At 48.4% G+C, this 21484-nt stretch overlaps 1 protein-coding gene across 1 annotated transcript in view; it reads right to left on the bottom strand.

The window, feature by feature from the left end:
* Positions 1–21484, bottom strand: part of LAMB1 (laminin subunit beta 1) — a 74362-nt gene that overhangs the window by 14717 nt on the left and 38161 nt on the right. The window contains exons 18-24 of the mRNA XM_049641327.1: positions 20218–20361; positions 19775–20006; positions 14866–15029; positions 13615–13839; positions 12367–12581; positions 11576–11672; positions 705–1074 (exon numbers count right to left, since the gene is read on the bottom strand). Of these exons, the coding sequence (XP_049497284.1) occupies positions 705–1074; positions 11576–11672; positions 12367–12581; positions 13615–13839; positions 14866–15029; positions 19775–20006; positions 20218–20361 (1447 nt within the window). The remainder of the gene's footprint in view (positions 1–704; positions 1075–11575; positions 11673–12366; positions 12582–13614; positions 13840–14865; positions 15030–19774; positions 20007–20217; positions 20362–21484) is intronic.

Below are 21484 nucleotides of genomic sequence, written 5' to 3'. Positions count from 1 at the left end.
AGCAGTTGCAATGTCTGGAAGCAGGAAACATGCAGAAAAACGATCCCCCAGAAGTTCAGCACGACTCAGTTCTCTCTGCTCTCACTGGCAAAATCAACACTATGCAGAGACAGCGTTACCCAGAGACGGGCTAAGAAGAGAATTTTTCACTGTAGAGAATTTGTTACAATTAAATGAAGGAAGCACTGCCCTAGTGAAGCTGCGGAGATCGCTTGGAAATCGGGGGTAACCCATCTCCTCGGGAGGAGAAAACCTCCCCTTGTATGCATCGTGCGTTCGGCAATGACACGGTCACTTCACAGATCAGTCTTCTGCTGCAAGGTACAGACAATGTACTGTCCTTCCCTGGTCCACAGGAGAGGAGACAGACACGGGCGTAAGTGAGTCATGCAAGTTCTCAAGCCAGCAAGTAACCAAACTACGGCTCCGTTACGGATCCTTGGTCTCCGAACTCAAAGCTCCTGCCATTCTACTCCCTTGGAGCGTTGGCTACAAAGGGGGGCAGTGGCTCTAACACGCTTTGTCAATGTTCACTCGCCCCATGCCCGGAGTAAAGGCTGCCGGGAGGCCAGTGCCCAGCATCTGTTTTCACTCATGGGACTAACCACACCTTCCAATGGAGGCACCCAGAGGGCATGTCTGCCCTTTATTCCCCAAGTGGAAACACTACCGTGGGCGCCTTCTCTGGCTCAGGAACTACTTACTCTGCTTCCTCAAAGAGATCCCCGATGTTCTTCAGCGGCTCCGTGGCTGGGCTCTGGGCCAGGATGTCTCTGATCTCATTGACTTTCTTCTCCACCGAGTCCACAGTCTCCCGGTAAGGCCCAATCACGCCGCTGATCTTCAGGGCCTTGGCTTTCTCCAGGAACTTCTGGGTCCGATTGGTCAACTCGGCGACGATCACATCCCACACGGCAAAGCACTGGTGGCAGGGAGTGCAGTCGGGGAAGACCCCCGAGTATCCGCGTGTGCATTTGTCACAGCGCGGGCCCTCGACACCCTCCACGCAGACACACCGGCCGGTGGACTGGTCACACTGTGGTGTCTCGATGCCCCTGGGGTCACAGTCACAGGCTGGGAGGGAAAGAGCAGTGCTGTATGATCCCCTAGATCACAAACCTCAGCGACAAGACCTGGCATTCAGAATCCTCAGTCATGTTACAATGGGAAGGCGTCAACCGGGCAGTTTACCAACGGCTCTGGTGGAGACTAGACCAGCCTCCTGGAGCACGTGTTACCCTGACACCCACTAACCCCTTTACAGCGACAGTATTGATTTTTCTCCAGTCGACACTCATGGTACCCAGCAGTGCAGAAATGGTTTACGTGCCTGTCACCGAACTCTCACGATACCCCAACGGGACGGGGGACCTGCCCCAAGTCTCACACCAAGGAAATGGCTGGGCCCGGATTCCAGTTGAGCACATTACAACTCCCGTCCGCTCTTAACCTCTGGCCTGCCTCTGTCTCCCTCTTACTCTGACTCCCCCCCCCCCCCCCGGATGCCAGCAGCACAGGCAATTCCGGTGGCATCCTGACGACATGAACACCTGCTAACACACCTCGCCCTACCTGGTCACAGAACTGGTGACTACGCGATGAAATGCAATGAACCTGATAACGAGAAAACTCAATTGAGAAAAAAGTCCTAGGAATCCTAAGTATCTAGTTTAAAGGCTTTCCACTAAGTGTAACATGTGGATATCTGCCGTTGTGACGACCAGCCCGCCCCAGCACTGCGACCGCAGGCTCGTGAAATGTCAGAAGTCAGAGAAGGGACCTGGGAACCAGTCAGCCCCAACTGCTCACTGGCCCAGTAGGGCTGGCATCTCAGCCAGAACCAAATGGGAAAGGGTAACTAACGTTGGTGATCTTGGCTAATGGAGCTTGGCTGACATTACTTATCACGGTGCGTGTGCTACTGACCCCTGGCTTAGAGCCCCAAATCTCAGGGGGCCAACTTATTTCTGTATCAACACCTGATGCTTGCAGTATTTGTATACTATCTAAAAAAACACAAGGCCTGTACAAACATCTCTGGCCTTAAATCCTCTCTGGGAAAAGGTAAGGGATTAAGAAAAAAAGAAAAAAAAACACCCCCCAAAAGCCCCCCAAAACAAATATATTATTTCCCTAAATAGACCGAAGACTCCAAGAGCAGGAGTACATCTTAAATTTTATTTTAACAATTTTTTTAATGTTTATTTCATTTTTGAGAGAGAGTGAGTGGGGAAGGGGCAGAGAGAGAGAGGGAGACACAGAATCCAAAGCAGGCTCCAGGCTCTGAGCCGTCAGCACAGAGCCTGATGCGGGACTTGAGCCCACAAACCATGAGATCATGACCTGAGCCAAAGTCAGACGCTTAACCCACTGAGCCACCCAGGTGCCCCCAATTTTTTTCATGTTTATTTTTGAGAGAGACCAAGCACGAGTGGGGGAGGAGCAGAGAGAAAGGGAGACATAGAATCCGAAGCGGGCTCCAGGCTCCGAGCTGTCAGCACTGAGCCCGATGTGGGGCTCAAACTCACGGACCACGAGATCATGACCTGAACCAAAGTTGGACGCTTAACCCACTGAGCCACCCCGGCGCCCAAGGCAGGAGTACATCTTAGACCATTTTTTCCATCCTCTGCACCAAGCCCAGGATTAACCTGTAACTGGAGTTCAACAGTCTCTGCCAACCGAGGCTCTAACCTCATTTTCCGTACAGGCACGCAAGGGACATTTACACCCCCACCCCCATGAAAACAAAATCATCCTACTAAAAATGCGATGTCAACTGTGGCAAAACACAACACATTCATACTCTCAGATACTGTGATCTATTTGGGTCCCTAGCTGCAATTGGTCCCTGCAAGACTTTCTCATCAAACATCGTCCACAACCAGTTTCACGGATGGTCCTGAGATTTGCTCGCTGACCTCCATGCTCTAAACCCAGAGAGATGCGTTTGTGGCCCATTTTTCTGATCCCCCCCCCCCCCCCCCGCCCTCTGCCTTTTATCATCATTTATCTTTCACGGCCTTTGTTGGCCAACACCACTCCACGTCCTTGAGCGGCAAGCCTGAGCAGTGCAGCGGTCAGCGTGCCTGGCTGCGAGTCCTGCCTTCTCCACACCACAGCTATGCAACTCCGGGTGCTGAGGAAACGGGAGTCACGGCCTCCACATGGGTACGATGGATCCCACCTACCACACAGGATCGCTTTCAGGATTTCATTAACAGCTTAATTCCAAAGCGCTTAGAGGAATATCTAGCTCATTGCAAGCACTCAAACATTTTTATCATCATCACTTTCTGTGTTCCGTGCAAGTGTCTGGGCGTTTCCTGCCCAGAGTGTTGCCTGACCGCATTTCCACTGTGGGCAGGGGAGGAAAAGAAAACCTGTCAGGGCCTTGTGTTTATCTTTGTATATTTGCCAATAACATGAGTTTTTCAAAGATTTAAACTATGGAATATTCTAGTCCTCAACCTTTGGGATTTAAAACATAGCATTCCGTTAGTGCCTTGGGTTCTCAAAACTAAACTTTTTTTTTTTCCATTAAGTATATTGTTTCTTTCCAGGCATTTCAGGCATGTTTCATTTTTCCTGTTTTTTGGGGGGAACATGCCCATGAGTCAGGGAGCAGCCTGAATGAGCTATGAATAACTTTACATGTGTTCCCTACACCATTATTTCCAGGAGATGTTCCCGGAGAGAAGGGTTCCATGATCAGTAAATTCAGGAAAAATCATCCTGTTGAAGATTCCAAACAAACGGCAGCGTATTGAAGATTCAGAGTAATTCTACAGGAGAAGCCTTATTTCATGTTTTTACCCAGTTGTATCCCAAACACATTTGACCATCGAGTCTTCTAGTGGAATACCAGGTGACACCCCAGAGAAACAACGGGGAAGGTGTGGGAAACCACAGCCTTCACAGTTTCGGAGATCAGAAGAATGGAAAGAAATTGAATAATGAAGAGTTTACATTCTTTAAGTTTTAGGAATGGATTTCCATGTCATTTTGGTAAAATTCAGCCATCTTTCAGAAAGCTGAAAGTTACGTGGGTCATCTAAGTCCTAGCCTGTCAAAATTGGCTGTACATCAGAATCACCTGGAGGGTTCACAAAAACGCAGACTGCTCCCCCAACTCCCCAGACCCAGATTCAGAATCAGTGGGTCTGGGATGGGACCTGAGAATTTGTGTTTCTAATGGATGTCAGGTGCTGCTGACACTGAGGGTCACTGGATCCCATTTTGAGGAGGACGGATGGTGTTACTTTGCTAGCTGTTCTAGCTTTCTTTTTGTATGTGAATGTGTGCTTGTAGGGGTGAGAGGAAGACAGAGGGAGGGAGGGAGAAGAAAGAGAGAGAGGGGGTGGGGGGTGGGTGGTGACAAAGGGAGAGAGAATGGGGAAGGGGGGGGCAGGGAGGAAGGAGGCGGGAGAGAGCAAGAGCATGTGTGTGTGTGTGTGTGTGTGTGTGTGATGTGTTCATCCTTCAAAGGGTGGAGCCGGGGCAGAGTCATGACCTTGGAAGCTGACCGATGTAGGCTGACGCACAAACCTAGTGACCTGTGTAAGAAGAGGAATACATGACACCATCTGTAAAAATGGGATTGCTCCTGCCCCGCTCATCCCAATGGGCAGACCCATGGGGGCCCTAGGTGGCCCAGTAGACCTGTGTCTGCTTGGTCATCTCTCCCAGGCGTGGGACACCTGAGGCAGATGGCGCTTACGCTTTCACTTTGCTTTGAAAATTCCTTCTTTCCCATAGATAGTGCAAAGGCACACATTCATTCAGTCCTAAAGAGGTTTTTACTGGTTTCATGCTTGGGGCAAGGGATGGGTGCACATGTTGCATTTAGTTTTTAATTTCTCTAATAATTTTTTATTTACTTCAGTGATAAAGGCACTTCTTGCTCTCATTCTGTCGTGGGCATCTTTGAGGGACAGACCCTGGCCCCAAACTGTAGGATTTAAAATGCAAGTGCAGGGGTGCTTGGGTGGCTCAGCTGGTGAAGCATCAGACTTAGGCTCAGGCCACGATCGTACGGCTCATGAGCTAGAGCCCTGTGTCGGGCTCTGTGCTGACACCTCGGAGCCTGGAGCCTGCTTCTGATGCTGTGTCTCCCTCTCTCTCTGCTCCTCCCCCTCTCGGGCTTCGTCTCCCTCTCAAAAATAAACAAACGTTAAAAAAAAATTAAATAAAAATAAATAAATAAAAGGCAAGTGCAGGGGTGCCTGGGTGGCTCAGTCAGTTACGCATCTGACTCTTGATCTTAGCTTGGGTCTTGATCTCAGGGTTGTGGGTTCAAGCCCCCTAGCAATGAGGGCACCATGCCCAGCGTGCAGCCTACTTAAAAAAAAAAATAAAGTCAAATAAAAGAAAAATAAAAGGCAAATGCACTCCCCTGAGGGCTTTCCTCTTTCTCTGGGGATAGGGCCATAGTCCAGGCCAGCCCTCTAAGGAGTGGAGTGACAGGACCAGTTTAGCTGAACTGACCAATATTCCTTTCCTCTGATTGGAAAGAGTCAAATTTCACAGATGGAGTTCACAGACTGCAGTTTCATTACTGAGAACTTCAACCCCGGAAAGGCACCCGAAGACTACATGCATCAGGTTTTCATTTCAAACCGAAGCAGGGAAACCACTAAGCTCCTGTGGACGCGTGCTTCCCTCCCTGACTCCTGGGGACGCATGCGAGGCAAGCACTACAAAGCCCACATTTACAACCTCATAAAAGGACCTACCCTAAGAGCATGTCCCGCTGAAGCAGCAAGGTTGGTTCTCACCTGTCCACTGACAACTTCACGGACACCGAAATTGCGAAGGAGACCCTCCAATCCTGGCTCACGTACGCTGGGGTCTAAGACTCCCACACTAACCAGGCAGGCAATCTCTGACGAGGGCCAAGGGTTGTGTCCTCTCTTCAGAGGAAGGGCTCGGGGCGCGGGTGGACCTATAGCTCAGCACTGCTCTAACAAATGGGATTCTCTGGCAGAGGACCAAAAACTTTCTCTTGGAAAGAAGAAGAAAGTGGTTAGCAGAAGTTGTGGCCTCACCTTTAAGGTGAACAAATCACGGAGATGAAGACTAGCATTTTAAAAACGAGATGGGGGGGTGCCTGGGTGGCTCAGTCGGTTAAGCGTCCAACTTCGGCTCAGGTCATGATCTTGCGGTCTGTGAGTTCGAGCCCCGCGTCAGGCTCTGTGCTGACAGCTCAGAGCCTGGAGCCTGTTTCGGATTGTGTGTCTCCCTCTCTCTCTGCCCCTCCCCTGTTCATGCTCTGTCTCTGTCTCAAAAATAAATGAACGTTAAAAAAAAAAAAAATTAAAAAAAAAAACAAAACAAAAACCAAGATGGTCATCAGGGTGCCTGGGTGGCTCAGGCAGTTGAGGGTCTGACTCCTGGTTTTGGCTCAGGTCATGATCTCACAGTTTGTGAGTTCAAGTCCCGAGCTGGGCTCTGTGCTGACAATGTAGCACCTGTTTGGGATTCTCTGTCTCCCTCTCTCTCTGCCCCTCCACTGCCTGCTCTCTCTCTCTCAAAATAAATAAACATTAAAAATAAAATAAAACAAGACTGTCATCAATTTTGATGAGCCATAAGAATTCCACCTTCCTCTGTAAATACATTCTCGGTTATGTGGTCAGTAGGTCTCCTCTGTTTTTCCCAAGTTTTCTCCTCATTTAAAAATGTGATCTCTAAGAGATAGGTAAATGACCTATAATGCACCCATTTTATAGATCTTGAGGCCTGGAGGAACACACTGGCAGGTCAATGTCAGAACAGGAAACCTCAGTCTCTTTATCAGTAGGTATAACTATCTTCTCCGGGGCCCTCCAGCAACTGAGCAAAGTCTGTCCCCAGTGGCCTAGCGTTCAAGGCTTTCACAGTCTGGTAAAACCGAATCTCCCCATGGGTCCCCATGGATGGTTTCCTGAGGGCACCCCCGCCCCCCACAGCCTCGCTGCTACATTCTTGTCCTTGAACCAGGACATGAACTCCTCTTTCTAAATATCTTTCATCAGGAATCACAGGCCCAGGCAAAGAACAGGGACACTGGGTCACGTGGACCTGACTTCAGAGCCCAGATCTGCCCTCACCTGTGCTTTGTCTCTGGGCAACTCACTTAACCTCTCTGCACCTAAGATTTCTCAGCTGTGAAGTGGAGGTTACATGTGTCCTCACAGATTCTCTGCTGTCAGGATAGAACCAAGAGCAGGCACAGAATGTCCCCACAAGCACTCCACACACCGCAGATTCTCTGCGGATGGCCATCAGCGCGAACCTTCTCCCCGGCCCCTTGCTGAAGGGCTCCAGATCCTGCGGCTCTTGCCTCCTCTGACAGGTGGAAAGGTCCGTACCGCTTTCCTCCTGCCTCTTGTGTCAGGTTACTCTACGTGCGCCATTTCCTCAGGCGGCCTGCCAGCGCCTGGCGCTTCTCTGCTGCGTCCACTCCCCACCGGACGGCCATGCTCAGTACTGTGTTCATATCCAGCCTTCTTCCTAAAACTTAAATCTGCCTTGGGACACAGAAAGTGCGACATCCTGGGGTGCCCGGGGGCTCAGTCGGTTGAGCGTCTGACTTGGGCTCAGATCATCGTCTCGCAGTTCATGAGTTCGAGCCCCACACTGGGCTCGCTGCCGTCAGCACAGAGCCTGCTTCAGATCCCGTCCCCCTCTCTGCACCTCCCCACTTGCGCTTTCTCAAAAATAATCATTAAAAAAAAAAAAAAGCAAAGAAAAGCAAAGAAAATGCTCTATCCTAAATTCACGCAACGGGGTTATTTTCTTCTGTCTCGCACCCTGCCTCAAAGTAACACGGGGCTCCAGGATTTGCTATAATGCCGAAAGGTTTGCTGATTCTTTACCCAGGAACTTCCATTTCACCACAAGGGACATCTAAACATTTTAGTCTCTTAAATGTGATTTCGCTTTAAATTCTCCGCCTCCTCGGCCCCACCTGTTTTTCGGTCTTGCTAACGTAACTTCGGTTTGGGGATGAAAATTGGGCAATAGCGACTTTACCTGCAGAAAGGAGCTGGCTGGCTGGTCAAAGGGTTGGCAGGCTTTCTGTCTCAAGGCCCGGATAGTAAATATTTAGGCTTTGCAGGCCGTATGGTCTCTGTCACGACTACGCAACTCTGGCTCTGTAGCACGAAGGCAGCCGCAGACGGTACATAAACAATCGCGCCCAGGCAGGGGGCTGGGTTTGCTGACTGAGCCCTGGTTCGCCCACCCTCCAGGAGACACAGGCTGTGCTGAGGATCATGGAAGACAAGGCTTCCCTCTACTAACAAGAGTATTTGTGGTTCTCTAAAGAATCAAATTAAGTCTGATTTCCCAAGTCACACAGCAAATAAAGTACAAGGTGGGTAATTATAAATGAATCCCAGCCTAAGAGCACAAGTGTTCTAAAAACTCATGCCTGAGCAAAGGAATGCACTTAATTTTTCTATTAAAAACACTTTGAGGGGCGCCTGGGTGGCGCAGTCGGTTGAGCGTCCGACTTCAGCCAGGTCACGATCTCGCGGTCCGTGAGTTCGAGCCCCGCGTCAGGCTCTGGGCTGATGGCTCGGAGCCTGGAGCCTGTTTCCGATTCTGTGTCTCCCTCTCTCTCTGCCCCTCCCCCGTTCATGCTCTGTCTCTCTCTGTCCCAAAAATAAATAAAAAACGTTGAAAAAAAAATTTTTTAAAAACACTTTGAAATGAGAAGCAAGCATGATGGGAACATGGCCACTACCCAGAACCTCTCACCTATGCCCGACATTTCCAATTTGCGCTGGTTTAAGAGACACTGGCCTTTTCCAACAGCCAGAAGCCCTCCCTTCGCGATCTATGAATCAACAGAATGATTCCACATGTGACCCTTTGACTCCTGAGGGGGCACAATGTGGCACTCCAAGCTGAGGCTTTCTCCGGCACATTTGCTGGTGGGTGGACGAGATTCTCTCCGTCCCCAGCACAGTGGTGGGCTTGTTCAGACTCGGACGACTGGCCAAGAGCCCCAACCCGCCTGGACAATAGGAACATTCAACAAGTTATAAGTTTGAGGCTCAACTCATTTGTCTTTTACACAACCACATTTTTTTCCATAAGGGGAAAACTTAGCTATGACCTGGGTCTTCCTATAAGCATGCTGTTTACAAAGTGGCACCAGAAAGTCAAAATGTGTGCCCTGCTCCAACCGAAAGATTTGAAATTGAAGACTCTTTGGCAGTTAATTACCTAATTTGAGAAAAGCGGTCACATATTTTCCCCCCACGGTTCCATCTAATTTTAGTTGATACCTATTCCTGTCCCTACTCATTGTTGGACCCCGTCCCTTCTAGAACTTGTCCACCCCCTATTTCTATTTGTGAGGATAGTCTAGTCCATCCAAAGCCCAAACTCCAGGTGCTGCTAAATTTTTGCCCCTGTCTCATCCGATCACACTAGTCCTGCTGCACTGCCATCTTGGACACACGAGGCCCTGTGATGCGGTGACCAGCCCCCTCCCCGCCCCCAGCCACTGTTAAGTAACGTCTTTCTTTCTCTCTCTGGAAGCTTTACAGATTAGGAGCTGTTTGGGTCCCAACACTTTCGAGATTGACCTCTCTGCTGGATAAAACAAAGTAACTGGTGGATGCAGATGTCACGGACTTCACTCTTTGCAAAATTTCTAAAACAGGATCTAACTTTTGACCTGAATAAGAGAACACTGTTCCTATAAGCCACGATTCCTCTGGCAGATGGAGAGCTAAAAGTTTAAAGATGAAAGGGTGAGGAGTAAAGTTCTGCACACCAAGTGAACAATTCTCTGATTGACTCTAGCTCCGGGTAACAGGCTTTTCGTGCGCACGAAGCTTAGACAGAGCCAAAGGTCAGCAAGCTATTTTCCCCATGACCCACGCTGGGAGAATCAGGCTCTAAGCCATGATAAAACCATTACCTGGAGAAAATCAAGCCCTGGGGGCATTATGAGATTGAGGGATCTGAGAGAAGAGTGATTATGGCCCTGGAGAAACCGTATTTTAAACAGGATTTCACTTGAGGGAGACAACCTAGAGCAAGTAGCTCACTGAATGTCACGGACCTTCTAAAGGCAGTGAGAAAATCAGATCCCATGAGGAACCGACATCTGGACTGAAGAACGATGCGTGGAGAAGGCCTAGTCCATCCACACTGCAAGGATCATCTCTTCTGTGGAACAGACCTTAACCTATGATGTTGGTACGAACCCTTCTGACCAAGCCTCAGTTGAAAAACAAATCATCTGATATTTGTTCGGGTTGGTTCTCCCCCCTTGTTAAGGAACAGATGGGCAGACTCTGAAGGAACACTTAGTATCTCGGTTTCTGACCTTGGATAGGAGATACTCAGGGAACCACTAACTTGAACATCTGTATCATTTCTTGTGATAGTCGCATCCAAAAAACAAAAAGGTCACTTTTTATTTAGAGTCCAATAGGGACCTAGAATTTCAGACGTGTAACAAGGAAAATATATCCAAGACCAGTGAAGAAACTGCGGAGATAGTTTCCATACTTGTAAGTGTGGAACATGGGGAAGAAAACCCAAGTAGGAAAGAAAAAACAGGAAAACAGAATAGAAACAGTCCATTAAAATCCTTTCCACAAATGCTCTCCCTTTAAGATCTGAAAACATTTGGAAATATCTGGCAGGTCCAAACTGAAATTGCAACAGCATGAAAATTAAGCAACCCTTACGATTCACATGATTTCAACAAGTTTTTGTTCTCAAGAAAATGTCAAGTCTTCCCTCGTACTCAGTTTTATCATAAGCCTACGTGAAAATCTGGCTTTTGTTCACATGTAACAGACCTAGAGTGCCTGTCACCTATTCTTTTGTTGTGCGTAAAGATGTGAGGACTTTGCCCTCTGCTTCCCACTGGTGGGGACATCACACGGGGGCACACACACCGATGGCTTTCGCTGTCAGCAGAGTGCACTTGACGCATTGGAATTGGACGAATTTACCAGAGCAGGCATTTAACTCTGTGTGTGCTGGTAAGGAAGCTGGCCATAGATACTGTTCAGAGGGGGGAAAGTCAGTCTGCGGAAATACATGGTTAATATGAGCCCGTTTTGGTTAAAAGCATCTAAAAAAGCCATTCTGTGTGTCTTCATGGTGTGTGCACGGCTTTGTGCAGAGACAAAGGTTACCCCCTGGGGAATGCAGGCCTGCTTTTACTACCTACGCTCTCAATAGGGCTACGTTCGTTAGATTTTTATTTTTATTCTTATTTTTTAAAATAATTTTTTGGGAGAGGGCAAGTGGGGGAGAGGAGACAGAGGGGGATCTGAAGCGGGGTCTGTGCTGACAGGCTGAAAGCAGCGAGCCTGACGCAGGGCTCGAACTCACGAACCCTGAGATCGTGACCCGAGCCGACGTCGGACGCTCAACCGACTGAGCCACCCAGGCACCCCAGTCATTTCTCAAACAACGAGCGCGAGTTTCTTTTGTAACAAAGCACAGAAATAAATGCACTGGTGTTCTACTTTAGAGTTGACAAAAAGCTCGGGGAGACACCTGTCTGCTCCCTCCGCCCTGATCCAACGCCAACCGAGAATGCCCGCGGCCTCACCTCGGCACTCCACGTTGGGGTCTCCCCAGAAGAGCTCCTGGCACTCGCTGCAGGTGCGGCCTCCGAACCCGGGCATGCACTGGCACTGCCCCGTGAACTGCGGCCAGAAAACACACCTCGGTCACACGGGCTGCTGGGCGGGAGGCAGCGTGTGTTTTCTTCTTTGGCTGCCGGTTAGGGCAGGTGGGACTGGACTGTTAGCCTGAAAAGACCCCTACATCCTGATGGGAGAAGCGAATCTCACTTCTCTCCTGGGTGCTCAGGCCCCCATGCCAGCGTCTCCTCCCTGCTGTTCTGTACCACGGGCTGGAAAGGCCCAGAGCACGTTAGGCTTTATTTACAGGTTTCTTCACAAACCGCTAAAGACCTAGGCCACCCTGAGAGAGTCACCTGCCGCGGGGAGCCCTTCATTCTCAGGGTGCCTCAGGAAACAACAGCACCTTTTGCAGTGCCGGAAACAGCCGCTGGCTTCCTTTCAGGCGGGACAGCTAAGAAAAGGGTCTGATTCAGCAGCCTGGTATGGAGGAGATATAGCACACCCTTGTCCGTGCTCATGGGGGTCCACACCACAGCGGGGTGTGACTGAAAGGTCATCCCCGACGAGCCACCAAGTGAGAGCTGATATTCAGTCTGCGCTGTGTTTGCCAAGCCGTGTGCTCCGAGGTGAGGCTGCGAGCGTGAGGAGGGGGTGCCCTTCTCTAACTGGGGCCAAGCCACCCGACGGGCAGGACTCCTACAGGTGAGACCCTTTCCTTCTGCCATGACAGCCTCACCCCCTCACAGCGCCTCACCTCATTGCAAGATGGCCCAAAGGAATGAGCGGGATCACAGCTGCACGGGTCACAACCGGTCCCGCTGGCCAGCTGCCAGGTGTTGGGCGCACAGTGGTCACAGTTCTGCCCAACCACATTAGGAAGACACGAGCACTGACCGGTGGTTTTGTCACATTGGCAGTCAGAGCCGTTGCAGTGGTCCTGCACGGTGCCCAGGTAATTGCAGACACATTCTGTAAAGGAACAGCGGGATCGTATTTACTCACATGCATCAAGTTCCTAAAATTCACAAAACACCCAGTGCGATGCAAAAGTTCGCTACCTTCTCATGGCTAAGATTTTCCCTCTCCAGATTTTGGCCTGGAGATGCAAACAAGTAAGGAAAGGAATGGAGGGATTAAAAACAAAAAACAAAACCAAAAAAAAACCCGCAAACACTAAAACTGCTGTTCTTTCGCAGTTCTTATGACGCAGACCTTTCCGACATATCCCAGGTGAATGGGCACCATGACACATTTTGCCTAACAGCATTTCTGAAATACTCAGACTTAACAAGCTGCTGGCAAATCATTTGAAAATTGAGGATTTAACTGGAAATAACAAGAAGTCGGCTGTGGGACTTGAGATATCTAGTGATTTCAAATTCTTGGCAGGGAGCAGCGGTAATGAACGTGTCAGACAAAGCAGGTAGAAGCCCTCTAAGCTGGTGGGGGAATCCAGTCCCGGTGGCCCTCGACATTCCACGCATGTTGGCGTCTACACTATGGGGCCCCAGGCTGTGCAGCAGCAGCAGAGGAAGAAATGCTGGCTGATTCCTGATAAGAGAGGAAGGAGATGTTCTGGAGACACTTCAGAGATGTCCCTTCCTTCCCCTTAAGCGGGAAGGCTCTCCCCATCAATGACACGAGGAAAGGTACGGACCCCAGTAGGTATTTAGGACCTAGGAGCCCCAGCCCATCGGCAAGTTCAAGGGCAGAATATAAATCAATACACTCTACTGGGTGGCACTTATCGTGGTGACACAGCTACACAGTTTTCTTTCCGGTTCTCTCCCTCAGGCACTGAGTTACATCTTGGGACTTCAGTCTTGCCAGAAAATGAGTATGTTAAAAAAAAAAAAAGTCAATCTCATCTTTCTTTTGTCAGAGGAGAAACTCTAAAAGGGTTTTCCCAAACGAAACAAACACCTCAAGATGTCATTATCCCCTGATGACGAAGAAGAAGGCAGAAGTCCTTCTAAGCGGGCAAGATGAATCTGTATCTTACTTCGACAGTCCTGGCGGAGCGCGTCCCCATAGTACCCGAGTCGGCAGAGCTGGCACTGGTCCCCTTCCGTGTGGTACAGGCACTTAAGGCACCTTCCGGTCTCCCTGTCACAGGCTTCCGGGTCTGTCGTGTCAATGTTGCCATGACACTCGCAAGGCTGACAGGAGCCCCCCACATCCGAGGGATTGCCAAAGAAGCCTGAGGCACAGTCATCACATCTGGAGCCTGGTGACCAAGCACAACCCCTTCAGCTTGCTGACTGAAAAGTCCAGTCACCCCCCACCCCGCCGACATTCCTGTACCCCCCCAGGCAGTGCTGTGTTCCTCCCAGAGCCCGGGATGACCCCGTCTTTAGGAGGGACAAGATGCCAGGGGCAAGAAGAATTTTGTAGTCTGCAACATGGCGGCACCCTGGCTCAGAGGCCACAGTGGGGACATGCCCAGTTGCAAGAGTTGTAACAGGACATTTCAGCTTCTCATTCCATAGGTGGAGCCGATTCGGAGCTAAATCACCACCTAACAGCGTAAAGCTTCACTGATCTTAGCTCCTAATGCAAACATTACATTAACGGAAAAAAATCACCGCTCCTGCGTGAGCAACCTGCAAAATGGGGTGCCTCATGATGACGGATTTCCCTAAGAAATCCTGAAACCCTGACACGTGTGCCAATATTTCTCCGCTAAGAAGAAGGGTAACTAGTATCTGAAACCGTGGCATCAAGGGTGAAATGAAAGGGAGCTTATTTTCACAAGGAACTGTCCTCCTTGAGTGTTGACAGATCATGGTGAGTATAATATAAACCACAAAGAACACATCTAGCTTTGACCAATTCCATTATCTGGGGGCCATCTGGGGATGGCAGTTGTCTTCCTTCCGCCCACTGTTTGGCCACTTCACCACTACCTTGAGACCCTTCTGCCAGGACCTGGATAAGGGAGTGGAAAAGTAAAATGTAAGATAATCTTCCTACTGCTTAGTAAGGGAAAACTATTCTGAGGGAGTCACTCATGGATTTAAGTGAACTTGCTATCCTGTTTTGTATTATAACATCATCATGGAGACTCGAGAATTCTCTTCTCCACATGCCCAACAGGAAAAGAGCATCTTTTGTGTTTCACCTTCCCTTCAGGTGTAACTAAGGATTGTAAAAATGAAACTCAATTGGTTCCCTCTTCATCTTTTTTCTTTACCAACAACCAGACTCATAAATATGACACATCCTTTCCTCCAAAAGTCTGTACCTTACTTACCAACGTATCCGGGATTACAGACACAGGCAAGCTGCAAAGTAACAGGATCTTGATAGCAGCTATTGGCAAACTGGCGTCCACTGTCGGGACCATCTGGGCAAGGACAAGGGCGGCAGTGATCTCCTGACCCAATGATGGGATCGCCATAGTAACCGGCCAAGCACCTGCATCAGTCACAGAGGAGAGAGGGCCATGAATCACAGTTGTAAGAAACCTGTTACAAGAAGGAGTCTTAGAAACTGTGTTCTCTGCTTGGGGAACGTTCACTCCCCATTCCTCATGTTTTGGCTTGGGAGAACTTTCCATTAGGGCGCTGGTTCTCCAACAGTAACACCAATCAGAATCCCTTGGAGGGCTTGCTAAAACGGTTTGCAAGCTCATCCCTTCATTTCTAACTCAGTAAGTTCCATGTGATGCTGATGCTGCTGGTCTGGGGATAACATCTGCAGAGTCACTGCAGTAGGACCCTAACTCACTTCCCCCTCCCCCCCACCCCCAGAAGAAGAGATACATCTCCTCACGTGACCCTATTGTCCTACCAGCTGCCTGCCTTCCAGAGCATTCTGCCTTGCATTAAAGGGTCTGGAGAAGGGGGTGGGTGCAGGGTGGGAAGACAGCATGTGATCGTCTGTCGATGCCCCAGAGGTGTGAGGAATCAGTTAGCAAGCCCATGGTGGAATGTTCTGCAATCCAGCCTTTACCAGTAACAAAGCTGATAAGGATGCGCTCCAGCAGCAGGACTCTTAAGCCTTCCAGGTGGTTTCTTTTTTCTTTTTTCTTTTTTTTTTTCAGTTTAAAAAAAAAAATTTTTAACATTTATTCATTTTTGAGAGACAGAGAGCACAAGTGGGGGAGTGGGAGAGGGACAGGGAGACACAGAATCCAAAGCAGGCTCCAGGCTTTGAGCTGTCAGCACAGAGCCCGATGCGGGGCTCGAGCTCACAAACTGCAAGATCATCACCTGAGCTGAACTCGGACGCTTAACCGACTGAGCCACCTAGGCACCCCTGTCAGATGGTTTCAAACAAGAGACGCACAAGGGATGTCATTTATCAACTCCCAACTCCTCTCCTTACAGATCAGGAATCCATGGAGCTTAAATGACTCGCAAGGCCTACACAGCCAGTTACTGATAAGCCAGGATCTGAATTCAGCCTCCTGACTTGTCTGAAGCAAGAATTCTTCTATGTGATGCTGCTTCTCTACATGAGTGATTAATTGGGTTACTTTTTCACTTCCTGTAACGTAAAAGGTTGAAGGGACTTTGGAGATCATCTAACCCAACCTGGTTATGGTACTTGCCGACGGCGGGACACTCAGAGAGGTGAGCTAACTCCCCCAGGGTCATGGAGCAGGTTAGAAGCAGAGCTGAGCCTGGAACTCAGGTCTAAACATTGCCAATTCATTTTGTTTTCCATGGCTTGTTTTTGTTTTGCTCTTTTCCTTTTGAGACAGAATTTTTTTTTTTTTTTTAAATGGGGCAGAGGGAGGGAGATGAGGAAATAGAAGGCAAAGCTGTTTAGTGGAAATTAACCTTCTATTTAATTAGACACAGACACGATACAAGAACATGTTCCCAGATTATGTGCTGGGAAAGTCAGCAGAGGTGAAGCAATTTTGCATGACAGGCTCTGAAAAAGTTTTCTATGAGGCTTTTCTAGGTGAAATACATCCAACTACCTCATGATAGAAACTGAGTGTTCATTTCCTGCCTCTCCCACCACTTCCCCCCTTGGGAGTGAGCTGAACCAAGGGCTACTTCTTAAATTCACAGGATTGAAACTCTGATCTTCTTGGAATGAAGAAAAGAGAAAAGAGAAAAGCAAAGAAAAAAGAAAGATAAGAAGTTGGTTTACAGAATCCCAGATATTTTAATAAAGCTTTGTCATCCAAACGCAGGGCTAAAAATTCTCCCCCTCCCACACCCTCATTTTCCTAAAAGAAACAAAACGCTTTACAAATAAAACCCAGAACAGTCCCAAATATCAAGTAGGCTCTTCTCACAGATGCTCGTCCCACTTCATTGCCCAGCATGCTGGATCTCACACCCGCAGGGCGGGTAACCACCTGTGTTCCCCACCCCACTCTCTTGTCCTTTTTAAAGTTTTTTTTTTTTTAATTTTTAAAAATGTTTTTTTTTATTTTTGAGACAGAGAGAGACAGAGCATGAGCAGGGGAGGAGCAGAGAGAGAGGGAGACACAGAATGTGAAGCAGGCTCCAGGCTCTGAGCTGTCAGCACAGAGCCTGATGCGGGGCTCGAACTCACGGACCGTGAGATCATGACCTGAGCCGAAGTCAGACGCTTAACCAACTGAGCCACCCAGGCTCCCCTTTAAAGTTTATTTTTGAGTGACAGAGAGAGAGAGAGAGAGCAGGAGAGGGCAGAGAGAAGGAGAGAAAGAATCCTAAGCAGGCTCCGCACTGTCAGCATAGAGCCTAAGGCGGGGCTTGATCCCACAAACCCCAAGATCATTACCTGAGCTGAAATCAAGTCAGACACTTAGCTGACTTATCCACCCAGGCCCCCCCTTGTCCTTTTGAATCTAAGTTTCTCATCTGTCGGTCTTTCTCAAACTTATTCTCCATCTTCCAAAGAACAAGAATGAAAAACTTAATGCAAAAAACCGACACCATCAATATATTAATTTCTTCCTTTCAAGACTTGTATAACTGTCTCCTTGTTATCTTCTTACAAGGCACTTTTGTACTTGGAAGGAGTAACTTTTATTTGAAGGAGTAGTTTACTGGAACCTCCAAATTCTTGACTACCAACTACTCTAGCACAGAGCCGGGAACCGTGTATTTGCTCCCAGGCACGTCTTTCTGCCATAAGTCAATCACGTATTCACTTTCCATGGACAATATCTCTCTCATCCGATGAGCAATTTTCCCACTGACTGAAGCATTTGTTGCTATTTTAAAAACAAAAGTCCCAGATAGTGTGGATGGACGTTAAAAGACAGAAAATCTATTGAGGTAAAAGGTGAAGACTATTTACTCCAGAAAAATCAGGTTCTCATAGCACATCTGCCTTTATTTAGTGATGAACAGTGTAAACCAGCATGTGATTTTTCCACGTGGATTATTTCGCATCTACCGAGCTTGGCTGTACCGTTAGTAGGGGTACGTTCTAGGTAGGTCCTCTTTTACTATACCCAGTGGGGTATGCTTTAGAGTCATAAAAATTACTCAATTCATTTGCTACCTGGAGAACAGGTATACTGATGCACATTTTCTACAGTCTCCCAGAACCTGTAGCTGCATAATGTGTTTCAAACCAAAAAGCCGTCTAAAATTTGATTAATTCTATTCGGATTTGGTTTCTACCTTGACCCAATTTAGGCATTAACATTTCAGAATTCGGGTCCTGGGCAAGAATCTGCTGAGACAGGATTTCCGTCCAGGTCTGTGCTGACCTCTAGGATGGCACCCCAGGAGGGCAGCTCACGTTGGTTTTGTTCTCTGCTGCCTCTGCAGTGCCAGCACAATGCCCAGCGCATAGAAGGAATCAACTACGGGCTAGCTAAAGGACTGAGTTCCTAGGAAATACTGAGGTGGTCAGAAATGAAACCTTCTGGAGTCTGCTGGAGCTTTTGCCTGGTGTTGGTCTAAGATGCTGTTTGCTCAGCCAAAAATGATCTCATTCTCTTCGCTTTCAAGAGGCCAGGAACCCTACACCCCAGCAATTGCACTACTAGGTATTTATCCAAAGGGTGCAAAAATGCTGATTTGAAGGGGCACATGCACCCCAATGCTTACAGCAGCGTATGGACAATAGCCAAAGTATGGAAACGGCACAAATGTCCATCAACTGACGAATGGATAAAGATGTGGTACTTATATACAATGGAATACTAGTTGGCCATCAAAAAGAATGAAATCTTGCCATTCGCAATAATGTGGATGGATCTACAGTGTCGAAATAAGTTAGTCAGAGAAAAATAAACATATGCCTTCACTCATATGTGGAATTTAAGAAACACAACAGGTGAATGTATGGGAAGTGAAGCAAAACTAAGATAAAAACAGAGGGAGACAAACCATAAGAGACTCTTGAATACAGAGAACAAAGTGAAGGCTGCTGGAAGGGAGGTCGATAGGGGTATGGGCTAAATAGGTGATGTGTATTGAGGAAGGCACTTGTTGGGATGAGCACAGGGTGTTATATGTCAGTGATGAACCACTAAATTTCATTCCTGAAATCATTATTATACTACATTAACTAACTTGGTTAAAAAAAAACTGGATTTGGGGTGCCTGGGTTCCAGCCCTGTGTCGGGCTCTGTGCTGACAGCTCAGAGCCTGGAGCCTGCTTCGTAATCTGTGTCTCCCTCTCTCTCTACCCCTCCACCACTTGCTCTCTCTCTCAAAAATGAACATTAAAAAACTTTTTTTAATAAAAATAAAAAAAGGGGATTTTGTGAAGTTTCGGATTACTAAAAATCCGCTGAGTTGATCACTCCAAAAATGCTCATGCAGCAATAATCTTATATGTACATCCAGCAGTGGTTATAATTTCTGATGATGACACAATAAAAACTTTTTGTGATTTGCATCGTAAGATAATGTGAAATGTTAGACCTTCACGTTTACTCTTTTCTGGTTATACGTGTTCTAGACATCTATACTCCTCTAGAGATATTAAAAATTTAAATTAAAAAAAAAAGGGGCGCCTGGGTGGCTCAGTCGGTTAAGCGTCTGACTTCAGCTCAGGTCACGATCTTGCGTTCCGTGAATTCAAGCCCCGCATCAGGCTCTGTGCTGATGGCTCAGAGCCTGGAGCCTGTTTCGGATTCTGTGTCTCCCTCTCTCTCTGACCCTCCCCCATTCATGCTCTGTCTCTCTCTGTCTCAAAAATAAATAAACATTAAAAAAAAAAAACTAAAAAAAGAGGTGGTGAGCACGTACCTTTCACAGTTGTGCCCCGTGGTGTAGTCCTGGCAGCCCAAGCACGCCCCGGTGGCAGAGTCACAGTTGTCGGCGTGGCCGTTACACTGGCAGGGCTGGCAGCTGGGGAAGCCCCAGTAGCCGGGCAAGCACCGGTCACACTGCCGAGCATACACCCCCTGGAAGCAGTGGCACTGGCCAGTGATGGGGTCGCAGAAAGCGTTGACGGACCCTTGCAGGTGGCACTCACAAGCTGAAGGAACAGGCGAGGGTGGAACCGCCTTGAGAAATTCCTTAAATGCAAACACACCCCCAAACAGAAGCACTCCCGTGCCCGGTTCAGAACGCTCATGACTCAGGCGATGGGTTTTGCGGAGGGAAGCCCTGCCTTCCAAAGCCACAAAGCCCAGCTCGGTATTTCCCAGGTCATCTCAACAGATACGTGACAATTCTGATTAACGTACATTTGCAGCCACTGGGGCCAAAGCCGAAGGTGCCCGGGGCGCATCTGTCGCAGGTTCTTCCAACCACGTTGGGCCGGCACTGGCACTGGCCTCCATTGGGATCGCAGACGGAACTTAAGGAGCCCTGGGGGTCACATTCACAAGCTGCAGGGGAGAGAGAGGTCAGAACCTGAGACACGGAGCAGCCGACCCCAGGAGAGAGAGAGGAGCGTGGCATGGGGCGCCTGGGTGGCTCAGTCGGTTGAGCGTCCAACTTCGGCTCAGGTCATTATCTCGTGTTATGTGAGTTCGAGCCTGACGTCGGGCTCTGTGCTGATGGCTCAGAGCCTGGAGCCTGCTTTGGGTTCTGTGTCTCCCTCTCTCTCTGCCCTCCGCCCCCCCACACACACACTCTCTCTCTCAAAAATGAATAAAGATTTTAAAACATTATATATATATATATATATAAAAAAAAAGCAATGCATGTAGCCAGTCACACTGGCTGTGAACTGGACCACCCCTTTCCTTGGGCTTGCCCTGATCCTTCCCCTTCACCACCTTGGCTTATTCAGAATTCCCATTTCAAACAATGTCATCCCTATGATGAGCAGGCGGGAACCAACAGGAGACGGAGTTGGCAGATAAAAGCAGTTTTTCTCGGAAGGAAGTCATTAAGGTTTTTCTCCCCTTGCCTTCAAAGGTCAAATAAGCACAGGACTGTAGACAAAAGCCAGTGACCTTTGGGAGCGGTATGACCTTTCAGGGAGAAAAGCAAACTTCAGTAGTATGATGCTCCCTGATTCCATCCCAAGTCCCCACCTACCTACAGAAATGCAGTGTCCTCATGGCTTTGCACCTCGTCACCGTGTGTATTTCCTGAATATCGATTGCATCTATCACTAAAATAGTGGTGCTCTATCATTGAAATATTCCTTTGTTTTTTTTTCTTTAAAGTTTGTTTATTTATTTTGAGAGAGAGAGAGAGACACGGGAGGGGCAGAGAGAGCGGGAGAGAGAAAGAATCCCAAGCAGGCTCCACACCGTCAGCACAGAACCCGACGTGGGGCTCGAACTCACAAACCGGGAGACCCTAACCTGTGCCGAAACCAAGGGTCGGATGCTCAACCGACTGAGCCACCCAGGTGCCCCATCACTAAAATATTCTCTAAAAAAAAAAAAAAAAAAAAAAGAAAGAAAGAAAAAGAGAAAAGACAAATCACAGTTGAGACACTACTTCCTTTGTGCTTGCCACCTGCCTGCCACAGAACTAGAGGGCATGCCTTCCAAC

This window comes from Panthera uncia, chromosome A2 (genome assembly GCF_023721935.1).
Source record: "Panthera uncia isolate 11264 chromosome A2, Puncia_PCG_1.0, whole genome shotgun sequence".
In the NCBI taxonomy this organism is placed as follows: domain Eukaryota; kingdom Metazoa; phylum Chordata; class Mammalia; order Carnivora; family Felidae; genus Panthera; species Panthera uncia.
The sequence above is the reverse complement of the archived record's forward strand: the minus strand, read 5'-3'. Positions and strand labels throughout refer to the sequence as shown.